At 42.4% G+C, this 12,796-nt stretch overlaps 1 protein-coding gene across 1 annotated transcript; it reads right to left on the bottom strand.

Annotated features, from left to right (window-relative positions):
* Nucleotides 1–5,529: 5,529 nt before the first annotated feature.
* On the bottom strand, nt 5,530–11,895 carry OAZ1 (ornithine decarboxylase antizyme 1). The gene is given in 6 exon segments (XM_043977434.1): nt 5,530–5,961; nt 6,609–6,694; nt 7,588–7,760; nt 8,327–8,413; nt 8,415–8,472; nt 11,659–11,895. Coding segments are annotated over 6 exon segments (681 nt in total). The 5' UTR covers nt 11,805–11,895; the 3' UTR covers nt 5,530–5,830.
* Nucleotides 11,896–12,796: the final 901 nt, after the last annotated feature.

Below are 12,796 nucleotides of genomic sequence, written 5' to 3'. Positions count from 1 at the left end.
AAGCTTTTTATAAGATACATCACACATTCCTATTAAAATAAAAAGCATAGCAATAAATTAATCTTTCCTTTACATATATATGTAGCTTCAATGCAGAAGTTTATTCTGTGATTATACATATATGTAATGAATTTTATTTTTCTTGCTTTCTCAGTGGGTAAAGGGGAGAAAGAGAATTTGGAACTGAATTTTTTTTTTTAATTAAAAAAACATGGTATGTGGCATCCATCTAAAACAAAGTGCTAGCATTATCTGTAATGAGAATCAACTAGATGCTTTTCCAATAAGATCAGGAGTAAAGCAAGGATGTCCATTATCACCATTACTATTTGATATTGTGCTAGAAATGCTAGCTAGAAATGTAATAAATCAAGAAAAAGCAATTGAAGGGGGGCAGCTAGGTGGCGCAGTGGATAGAGCACTGGCCCTGGATTCAGGAGGACCTGAGTTCAAATTTGGTCTCAGACACTTAACACTTACTAGCTGTGTGACCCTTGGCAAGTCACTTAACCCCAATTGCTTCACCAAAAAAAAAAAAAAAAGCAATCAAAGGATGTACATACAAAGAAGAAACAAACCTATTACACCTTTTGAAAATGATATGATGGTTTGCATAAAGAGTGCTAGAGAGTCAATAAAAAAATTAACAAAAACAATTAACTTCAATAGTTTCAGGATAGAAAATAAACCCATATAAATTATCAACAGTTCTGTATATTACCAATAAAATATAGCAGGAAGAGATGGAAAATTTCATTTAAAATAACTATAGAAAATATAAATGCTTGGGATTCTACTTACCAAGACACACAGAGGAATTTTATGACCACAATTATAAAAAACCATACAAATAAGGAAAAATCTAAATAATTGAAGAATATTTTAATTGCTCATGGATAGGCTGAGCCAATAAAATAAAAACAACAATACTACCTAAATTAATTTACTTATTCAATGTCATACCAATCAAAATGTCAAAGGATTACTTTGTAGAACTAGGAAAATAATAAAATTCATCTGGTAGAACAAAAGTCAAGAATCTTAGGAGAATTAATGAAAAATTTGTCAATAAACATTTATTAAGCACTTATTGTGTGTCAGGTGCTGTGCTAAGCCTTGGTGATACAACTATCCTCAAAGAGCTTACAATCTAATGTGGAAGATGCACAAAGGAAAGCTGAAATGGGGGAGGGGCATGTATGGTACTTGGCACAGGGTCATGATAAGTCCAAAGGAGTGCCACTGCATGGCAAATGAAGAGATAGTTGGCCTGGGCCCCCTCCTTCTTTGATGAAGCTTTTGGGAAGAGCTACATACTTTACTCTTTAATTAGGGGGAGCCCATGGTCAGAGGGTTCTGATGAGATGCCAAAAAATGTTTTAAATGGGAAGGAAGACCTTGCAGTACCTGATCTCAAACTATAATCCAGAGTAGTCACTGAAATAATTTGGTACTAGTTGAGAAATAGAGAGGTTGATATCAGTGGAATAAATAAAGTACACAATATACAGAAATAAATAAGCACAGGAGTCTAGTGTTTGATAAACCCAAAGATCCCAGCTACTGGGGCAAAGACTCATTATTTGACAAAAACTGCTGGGAAAAACTGGAAAGTAGACTGATGGAAATTCAGTTTAGACCAAGATCTCACACCACACACCAAGATAAGTTACAAATGGGTATGTGGCTTGGACATAAAGGATAACATCATAAACAAATTAGCAGAGCAAGGAAGGAATTACTTTTCAGATCTGTTATGGGAAAACATTTATGACCAAATAAGAGATAGCCAAATGATTACCACGTGCCAGGCACTGTGATAAGTGCCAGGGCTACAAAGAAAGGCCAAAGACAGTCTCTGTCCTCAAGGAGTGCAAGGTCTAATGGGAGAGACAACACGCAAATAACTTTGTACAGTCAAGCTACATGCAGGATAAATTTGAAATAATCAGTGGAAGGGAAGTACTAGAATGAAAGTACATTGGGAAAAGCTTCCTGTAGAAGGTAAGATTTTAGCTGGGAGTTAAAGGAAGTCAGGGGAGTCAGAAGGTGGAGATTAGGAAGGAGAGCTTTCCAGACATGGGTGGACAGCCAATGAAAAATTCCTGAGTGAGGAGGTGACATGTCTTTGTGTGAGAAACAGCAAGGATCACAGAAAATCATGGAAATCACGGATAATGGGGCAGGAAAGGTGCTTACATTTTATGGTAATCACAGAGAATGGAGGTGTTCTAACCCAAATAGAGGATTTCATTTTTTGATCCTCTGGGTAATATGGAGCCATTAGATTTTATTAGAGTGGCATAGGGGGGAAGGAGGTGACAGCCAAGACTTGTGCTTCAGGAAGATCACTTTGATAGCTGAATGGGGGATGGATTAAAGACTTGTGACAGGAAGATCAACTTCAGGCTATTGCAATAATCTAGGCATGAGATGATGAGGGCCAGGGTGCACCAGGGTAGTGGCCGTGTCAAAGAAGAGAAGGGAACATATAGGAAAGACGTTATGAAGGTAGAAGTGGTAGGACTTGACAATTGATTGGATATAGAGGGTGAGAGACGGTGAGCTTGGGTGGTACTCTCAAAAATAACAGGGAGGGTTGGAAAAGGAAATGATTTGGGGGGAAAAGTGAATTTCAGTTTTGTACATGCTGATGAATTTAAAATGTCTACAAGACATTGAGTTGGTCCAATAATCAGTTGTAGATGTGAAACTGGAGGTAATGAGAGAAGTTAAGACTAAATAAATAGATTTGAGAATCATCAGTATATGATGGGAGCTGATGAGATAAGTGTAGTAGAAAGAAGGCCCAGTACTGAGCAGCTGAGATACTCATGATTAATGGGTGTCACCTAGATAAAGATCCAGTAAAGTAGGTGGAGAAGTGATCATATAGGAAGAGAACCAGGAAAGAGTAGTGTCATGAAAACCTGGAGAAAATAGTATTAAGGAGAAATAAATGATCTAAGAAATAAGTGTATAAGGCTAAAGAGAAATCAAGAAGGATAAGGATTAAGAGAGGGTCCCACGAGGCAAAACAGACAATTTCGATTACATAAAATTAATTTTTTACACAAACAAAACCAATCCAGCAAAATTAAAAGTGAAATCGGTAAATGGGGAAAATATTTGCAAGTTTCTCTGATAAAAGTCTCATTTATAAGATGTACAGAAAATTAATTCAAATTTATAAGAATAAGAGTCATTCTCGGGGGCGGTGGATAAAGCACCGGCCCTGGATTCAGGAGTACCTGAGTTCAAATCTGGCCTCAGACACTTGACACTTACTAGCTGTGTGACCCTGGGCAAGTCACTTAACCCCCATTGCCCCGCAAAAAAAAAAGGAATTCTCTAACTGATTAATGGTCAAAGAATGTGAAAAGGTTTTTAGAGAAATACAAGTTAGCAAGTCAAATGAAAAAAGGTTGTAAATCAGAGAAATGCAAATGAAGACAACTGAGGTTACACCTCTTACCATCAGATTGGCAAAATTAACCAAAAAAAGGAAAATAGCAAATGCTGGAAGAGATATGGGGAAATAGGTAAACTTAAACATCAATGGATTTTATACAGGATACTGGAGGTGATAGGAAGTCACTGGAGTTTGAGTAGGAGTTAAGGGTGATGGTGACAGCATCAGATATATAACAAGGAAAAATCTCTGACCAACTGAATGAATTAATTGTAGATGAGATCTGGGGCAGGGTGACCAACCAGACAACACTACAGCAAGTCAAAAGCATGATGAGGTGATGAGGGTGTGCACCAGGGTGGTGCCTATGTGAGTGGTTAAAAGGGGACATACACAAAAGATATTGTGATGATAAACATGTTTGGATATGAGAATAAAAAGGGGAATGAGTACAAGTAAGGAGTTGGGAATGGCACCAAGATTAAGCTGAGGTTGCAAGCTGGGTAACTGGGAGGATTACTCAATAGTAATAAGAACAATAGGAAGAGGGGAAGGTTTGGAGGGAAAGATTAACAAGTTCTATTTTGGATGAGTTTGACATCTTAAGGAACATCTACTGTGAGATTTTCAAGAAGCAGTGGATGACAGAACTGCTCAAGAGAGAACAGGAATGAAAATGAAGATTTGGGGATCATCTAACTTAAGATGACAATTGAATTTATGAAAGTCGAGATGACCAAATGAAAGAGAATTCTTAATCGTGTGTCCTGGGTCTCTTCTCAGAAGTTTATAAAGAAAAAGTTCCGACTCTAGGTTAAGAACCCCTGGTATAAAGGGGAAAAGGTCTCAGGACAGTCACCTGAGGTTATCCAGTTGGTGCAACAAAAGGTCAAGCAGGAGCAACAGGAGAGAACAATGTCCAGTGCTGCAGGTCAGGAAGGATGGGAATTGAGAAAAGATCATTAAATCTGACAATTATGTGATTATTGATAGATTTGGAGAGGTTTCAGTTGAATGAAGCTAAAAAACACTGTTGAGTTTAACAAGGGAGAGGAAGTGGAAGCACCAAGTGTAGATGGCTTTTCTAAAGTTTTGCCAAGAAAAGAAAAGATACACAGGACTAGGGAGAGTAGGGATGGTAAAGAATTTGGAAAACTCGAACCCAGGTCCATTGCTCTTATGGGTTGAATATATGGAGTTTGAAATGTCTGTTAAGGCAGTTTTTTCTAAGAATTTGGCTATGAAAAAATGGTTGTGATAGATGTAGGGCAATAACGGGAACAATTAAGTAATGGTTAAAAGATGGGAGAATCCATTTACATTTCTAAGCAGCAACCATAAACATATTAGAGGTTAACATGAGAGAGAGGGAGGATGATCCAACAGGCAAGGGTATAGGTACATGCTTAATAGGTGTACATTGCTTGTGGTTAAGGCCGATGAAACCTTAACCCACGCAAGCTTATACAGGAATAAATCCTGCAACTTGTCAGAGGATATCAGAAACGGTTTCCCTTTCCCCCAAACAGCACTAGCTGGTGATACTTTTTTGAAGCTTAACTATACAATTTTTAGAAAAGCACACTTCCTACACCACTCCTTACTCATTTTGTGACAAATAAAGATGGTTAAAATCATGCCCTCAAATTTCACAGAACACCTTTTCCAACATCTTGGAAGCCAATTTTCTCCTCTCCCCAAAACTCCCTTAAAAACAAAAAAAAAAGCCAACAAACCCAGATCCCAATTGAACAAAACCCTATCTTGAACAAATAGGCAGTACAACAAAATTCCAGAACAAGAAAACAGCTTTAAATTGGCTGACAAACTGAGGGTCGAGATTATCTTACCTCTATACTAGAGAAGCCCTCAAAAATCAACAAAATTAATACAAAATATATTTGACACAAGGAGGGGAAATGTTAAAACCACCAAGGCAAAGTTCTTCTAGTTGTAATCATTTTTATTCTGATTTGAGAGTAATAGAAGGGCAGATTAATACCTATTTTTTAAGAGACCTACCATTTTGGTTTCTAGGCCTAGGATACTTCTTTATTTCAAATTTCTTTTGAATGTGTAAGGATAGTCTTAATCATCTTAAACCAGCAATAAAAAAGTAAAATATAAATTTTTATTTAGAATTAAAGCAAATACTTCAGTATCACAAACACAATATTAAACTTCAAGAAATATACTGCTAATTTGGAGTGAGCATTTATTTGCACAATCACAACATGCGGACAAATCCAGAAAAGATGATAAAGTCTGAAATTTTCAACATCCCACCACTAGAGCAGTTGGTCACAATATTTCATACAAAGCACAACATTAAATGCACTGTAATCGATGTTGACAAAATTTCCACAGACTCATCTTTACAGACAACAAGAAAGCTCTAAAGATGCAAAACATTGCAATCTAGTCTTCTTCCGAAGAGTCTCTCTCAAATGTGTAGGCCATGAAGCAAGCATCTGGTCTCTTGGGGACAAGGGGATGCCCTGGTCTCACAATCTCAAAGCCCAAAAAGCTGAAAGTACGGAGCAGTGCAGCTGTGAAGGTAGGAACAGAAACAAAAGTTAGTAATTTAAGAATAAGCCTCTGTAAAAATACAATATAACATGGTAGCTCAGACTGAGTGGGGACTAGTTTCAAGGCCTGGCCTTATAAAATACCCAAGGGACAGTGTTTCACCTAACATTAATGGCAATATCAGCACTTTTCCAAAAAAAAAAAAAAAAAAAAAAGAGTTGTGACACAGTGGCTTGAGAATTGGGGAAGTGGTCATTAGACTTGGGTTCTAGTCTCAGCTCTGAGTAAGGACTTCATAATCTCAGAGCTAGAAGGTATCTCAGGTCATTTTGTCCAAACCATACCTGAAAAAGAATCCCTTCTACAGCATACCAACAAGTAGTTATCAATCCTAAAAGTCCCTAATAGGAAAGGACTTGCTATTTCCAGGGTCAAGCCATTCATTGTATCAATTCACACTGTCAGCACATCATTCTTGACAAGGCTAAAGGTGCCTCTTAGCAACTTCTACCCCTTCCAGCTGTATCCCGTGGTTCACAAAGTCCAATCATTCCTCTCCCATGACAACTCATTTAAAAGAGCCATCAGGTTTTTCCTGAATTATTTATTTTCCAGAATATCCCCCGTTTGTCACTGTAAAGTCAAAATGGGTTATACTTGCACCTACCTCTATCATCTCTATTCTTATGGAAGCAGATAAAGACGTGATCAACGTGAAGCTGTTCTTCTGCAAACTCAAGAAGAACTGCAAAACTAAAAAAACAAGCAAGTGTCAGAACAAAACTTACTACTTCTTGACACTAACCACCTATTCTTTGCCAAAATGCTACTTTATGTGTGTGCATGTACAAGTCCAGTCATTTCAGTCATGTCCAACTCTTCATGACTCCTTATTAGGGTTTTCTTGGCAGATACTGGAACATTTGCCATTTCCTTCTGCAGCTCATTTCATAGATGAAGAAAGTGAGGCAAATAGGTTGAGTGACTTGATCAGGGTCACCCAGCTGGTAAGTTTCTACGGCCAGATTTGAACTCCAGAACATGAGTCTTCCTGATTCCAGGTCTAGCACTCTATATACTGCAACTCCTATATGCCCCATGTATCTATGTATACACCTGTATTCTTCATTTAGCACCCACAGATGTTGGTACATGGGGAGATTAAAAAGAAGATCTGAACTTATAGTCAAGTCTTGAAAACTGTTTTCAAAGGTCAGTGAGCCCATAAACAATTTGCATCATCCAGAATGTAGTTCTTATTAATAACACTTCATCTTTCAAGAGATATTAACCATGTTTAATCTTAACCCTTCCTCAGGTTAAGGAAACAAGGGTATCATATTCAATAGGTTAGTTTCTAAAGTATTGAAATCTTATGGGGCTAAGGGGGGGGGGGTGGGGTGGAGGGGAAGGGAGAAAACCTTAATGTGACCAGTCCTAATCTCATTACCAAAGAATGTCTAATTAAAAAAAAAGATGACATAGGAAAATGAATAAATTTGTAAGTTAAAAAGTCCTTTAGATACGGCAGTCTTAATATACACAAACAATGAACTAATAGTGAAGTGAATGTTAGACATTCTACCTTCCCCCAAGGCCCTAGAGTTCAAAGTAGAAAATAGCTTAGGCAATAAATAAGTAGCTACCTATCTTTGCTCCCTTCAGGTAGAGCACCACCTGGAATTTCAATGTAGAGGCTGTTGTTGTTCAGCACTGCTCTCCAATTAACGTGTTTGGCATCTGTTAGCCTGGACTGGACATTTAGAATTCTTGTCCTGTTATTAGACGTTAGTTCCTCTGTTACAGTCAGCCGATTATCCTGTTAAGAGAGTAGCATTAGGAATTTTTTCCCACCCAAGTCATTAGAAATATAATTTTTATCATCTTCTAAACCGATCAGGCACAGAAAAATACTTCCTGACTACTGGGCAGACTAGGAAATCAAGATGTACATTAAGATTTTATACTAAATGGAAATGATTCAGCAAACACTGTTGTTCAGTCATGTCTGACTCTGTGACCCCACAGTTGGGGTTTTCTTGGCAAAGATACTAGAGTGGTTTGTCATGTCCTTCTCCTGCACATTTTACAGATGATGAAACTGAGGCAAATATGGTTAAAGTGACTTGCCCAGGGTCACACAGCTAACAGTGTCTGAGGCCAGACTTGAACTTAGGAAAACAAGTCTTTGACTCCAGGCCCAGCGCTCTATCCACAGCACCACCTAAGCACCTACTATTTACAGAAAGAAAAAGAAGCATTTTCTCAAGGAATTTCCATCACAGGGGGCAATAAAACACAAATATATAGGTAGGTAAACTGAGCCTTAAAAGAAACATGGGGAAGTGAAAGATGGAAAGTTAAAAACACAGCATGCATACTTACAGAATAAAATAAATTAGCTGAAAGATTGTGATCCCTCTGACTATTCCCTCGCCCACCTGGGATCTTCAGGGGTGGGTGAGGGACATCAGGAGCACCACTGAGGCCCTGGACCCAGGTTACTACAGCAATTGAAGGAGACCCTGGAACTGAGGAGAAACCAAATGGTTAATAAAAAGCCTTTACAGGTAAGTAAGCAAACAAGCCATAATATGCTTCTTACAACACCTCTAGAATCACTGTGCAAGATTAAAAAAGTTTAAACTGTACCTGAAATTCACCTAGCAATAGTGGTTGTCTTGCTGTTCCTTTAACAAAACACTTATCAACCAAATGGGGAATTTCCACTGATCATCTCCCATATCTGGAATGTTCTTCCTCATCTCCACCTCCTGCCTTCCTTCAAAAGCCAGTTGAAGTTTCACCTGCCCAATTTTTCTTAATATTTATCCTGCGTAACTTGTTTGTACATAGTTCTTTGTCTCCCCCATTAGACTGTAAGGTCCTTGTGAGCTGTCTTTTGCCCTTCTTTGCATCCCTAAGCAGTCTGGGATAGAATATGTACTTAATAAATATTTAATGACTGGCAAAAAAATGGGAAAAGCTTAAATTTGAAGTCCAAGGATGAGTCTGAATCCTGATTCTGCTACACAGGCAAGACAACTCCTCTGGACTGGAGTTTCCTAATCTCTAAGATCCCTTCCTATTCTAACTCCTACAGAAGTCTAAGCTTTTGCTCATAAAGCTTCACAGCATGCCTATTTAAATGCCTAGGTTATGAATACAGTGATAATTTCAAGGAACAAGCAGGACCTCTTCCTTCAAAGTTTGAGGGAGTATTTTCCTTTGGCTTTACTGATTCCATCATGATAGCAAAGGGCCTTTTTCATGAATAAGATCCACGGTAAAGTCTCCCTCACCTTTGTGTGAATCACACTACTCTAAGCTATGCCTGGGATTATATGTGTCTAAATGAGATTGCAAAATCAACGTTTACTTTCAAGCAAGAAAACAGCTAAGAGCTGCCAAAGTTATCTCCTGTAATTAAATTAAGCAGTTATCTCATTTTATGACTTGACAGGCAATGCTTAATCATAAGCCAAAACAGCTTCATCATAATTTTGACTCTTCCAGTTTGTGGCTGTATTTCCAGTGAATTCAGGCTTTTAAAATAAGTTAACAAGATTTCCACCAGGCAGGACTAATGTTCAGTCCCCATCTTTAGTTTCAGCCACTTGATTTCCCGTTCCAGAGCTTTAAATTCAACGTTAATATGCAATATCATTTTTTTCATAAAGATAAAAAAACCCCTGCCTCTTTTGCAAGGAAACAAAAAATGATCGATGGAAATATCACAAAATGTCCAATCCTGGGGATTTTCTAAGCACCTAGTCAACAGTGACTGAGAAGCTCTTAGATCCAACGCTAGAAATAACCATAATTCTAATCCCAATAGATAATCAATAAATATTTAAACAAATTCTTAAATTATTTTTGGTGCCTCCCTTCCCAACTCTAATCAGAGATATTAAAAAAAAACATTTTGGATGTAGAACATCTTTTATATAAGCTTCTCCCACAGCTTGCTACAAGATAAGCAGTTTTAGATAATACTCAGAACGGAAGAACGGGCAATTTAGCCCCTCCCTATGCACCATCTTTCACCCTGCAAGGCTCACTCTTTGGTTGCGTCATCTCAGCAGATGCAGCAATCGAAGCCCTTAGGGAAATTTTCACAATTGCTGTCTATGAGTGCCAGCAGCCATTTGCAAGTCAGTATAAATATGTACCAAATAATCCACCATTTTGCACTGTACACAACTGGGGGGGGGGGTGGAAGAAGGGAGGAGAACTGGAGGAACAGAAAGCTCTCTTACAAAAAACAGGGAATTTAAATATGAAGTCAATGGCTTTTTTCATAGCTGTAACACTGCTCCAAGCTTTTTCAACATGATCGATAAGTAGGAACGTGAGAATTTAAATATTTATAAAAAATTATCTTAGCCTAGTCTATTTGTTATAGAAGCCAGAATGAAAATCTCTTATTAAACAACAATGTCTTTTCCTGGAGTTCAATTTTAGTGGTAAGCCAAATCCTGTTTCATTAGTTTTCCGATTGGTTTTTATTCTACGCAACCTTGAATTGGATTTTAAACTTAATTAAGGGGTATTAGCATGAGGCTCCTAGGCTGCATTCCATTAAGCTCTTTCCTTTCATAACCCTAATTGGCAGTGTAACGCCTAGAAAATTGCAGATTCATAGGACTGGCTCACAGGCCTCCCCAACCGTCTAAAGTCAAGATCCTGGAGTTCCAAGTGGAGAACTCGAGGGATGGACTAGATGACCTCTAGGGCATCCCTGCCAGCTCTCATATTTTCGGATCTAGAACCCAAGTACAGCTTAAATTTAGCCGGGACAACTAAAGATGTTAAAGACAACTCTCTTTAAGGTGAACCGGCTCCCAGCCCCCAAAGCAAGGAAAAGCCAAAAGAATTCTCAAAAACGCCAGGCTATTATTACATCAACAAAAAAGCAAAGGAGGGGGGAGGGGAGCGGTAGGTGTTATTCCGGGTTAGATGAGGGCTTATTTTCCAAAGGCCTTCCGATGGGCATTTAAAACTCGGACGGGATCGCCCAGAGTGAATAAACTTCGCGGCGGTTCTGCTCATTTCCTTATTTCCCGGCGGTTCCCAGGCCCTGGGGGGGAGGGGAAGGGACTTGCCCAAGGTCACACTGCAGGAGAACGGCCTTCCCCAGCTCTTTACTCGGGTAAATATCACCCTAAAGAATGGCAGGGGGGGGGTCACACCCGGACTCCTTCCCCTTTCCTATTGTCCTCCTTGAGGCCCTTGGGCAGCAGCTAGTCTTCGGTTCGGTCCCACCAAGGGCAGTCCGGCTTGGGGGGAGGGTGGAAGGCCCCCAGTGCGCACGCGTGGCGAAGCCTCCCTCGAGACTTTATTTACGCCGGGGCACCTCGGGCGTGGGATTGATTACTTTTAGGGGAAGGACCGCCGCCCCCACGAGGGGCGGGGGCTGGACGGAGGCGACCAAACCGCGGCCGGCCCCCTCGTCCGCCCCCGGGCCCGAGCCCCGCCCCCCGCGGGGGCCGTCAGCAGCCGGGGCTCAGCCCGCTCCCCCCTCCCTCCCTCTCCTCCTCGGGCCCAGGGCCTCGGGCCTGGCTGGCCGAGGGCGGAGACAAAGCGCGGCCAGGAGCGGTGCCGGGAGAGGCCCCGAGGCTCCGGCGCTGCTTCTGGAAGCTTCTCCCCGGGCAGAGGGAAGCCGGGAAATGCAAAGGGTGGTGGTGGGGGGGGCTCCCTCCCTCCCCCGCACTTACTTCTCGCTGCTGCGGCTGCCGCTGCTGTGGAGGCTGAGGACTGGCATGGCGCGGCTGACGTGGACGGTGGTGCTGGGTTTATCCCCCTCTTTCTCTCGGGCGAAGCAGTGGCTGTTGAGGATCCGCTGCAGGGAGGATTTCACCATCCGGCCGCTGGGGGTCCGAAACCAGGAAACCTCCGCTGCACCTCTCCGGGCCGCCGCTGCTGCTCGCCGTTCGCAAAATGGCGCCGCCGCCGCCGCCCGCCTTTTATAGGCTCTCCGAGCGCCTGGGGGGCCACGCCCACGCCGCGGGGAACGGGGAGGGGAGGGGGAGGGGAAGGGAGGGGGCGGGGGCCGGGGCGCGCGCCTCCGACTGGAGAGTGCGCCGAGACGGCGTGGGGGGGGGGAAGGCAGGAGGGGGAGGGAAGGTAAACACGTAACTGTCCTCTGCACGCTATTGGCGGAAGGCGAGCGAGAAGGGGGCGGGGAGAGCCGGGGTGGCGATTGGTTGGGCCTCGTCGCTCCTTTGCCCCGCCCGGCCCCGCCTTCTACTCTGCGCGAGCCGGCGCGCACCCTGCGGGGAGGTGAGTCTGAGAATCAGCAAGGAGGGCGGTCCCGGCCGTTGCGGACGCGTCGCGCGCTCTCGAGCGCGAGCCTCCTTTCGCTCCTCCCCTGCTCCCTTGAGGGAGGCTGGTGAGTGCGCGCGCCGCCGCGGGCCCCGGCGGTTACGCGGGTGGGGGGAGGGGAAGAGACGGCCGGCTGGGGGTCGCCGCCCCGTGGGACGGTCTCTGGGCCCGTTCCGGTATTCCCCGCCAGGTCTCTGTCCGAGCCTCAGTTTCCCCCTCGGTAAAGAGTTGCTTTTGCAGCTGGCTATCACCCAAGACAGTTGTGGGGAAAGCGCCTTGAAAAGCTTAAAGCGCTGCAGAAGCGGGTTTGGGGGTCCTAGGATGTCGGCTTTATAGCCCGAAGGACCAACCCCTTTTTTTACAGATAGGGAAACTGAGGCTTCGAACAGGGCAGAATTGTTATAGATAGAACGTAAGCTCCTTGAGGGCAGGGACTGTTTTTCTTGCTTTGACTTTGGGGTACCAGCACCTAGCACCCTTTGGGGTTAGGATTTTTGGGTCAGGGGAAGGGGGTCCTTTTTTGGGCCCACA

This window comes from Dromiciops gliroides, chromosome 1, assembly GCF_019393635.1.
Source record: "Dromiciops gliroides isolate mDroGli1 chromosome 1, mDroGli1.pri, whole genome shotgun sequence".
Classification (NCBI taxonomy): domain Eukaryota; kingdom Metazoa; phylum Chordata; class Mammalia; order Microbiotheria; family Microbiotheriidae; genus Dromiciops; species Dromiciops gliroides.
The sequence above is the reverse complement of the archived record's forward strand: the minus strand, read 5'-3'. Positions and strand labels throughout refer to the sequence as shown.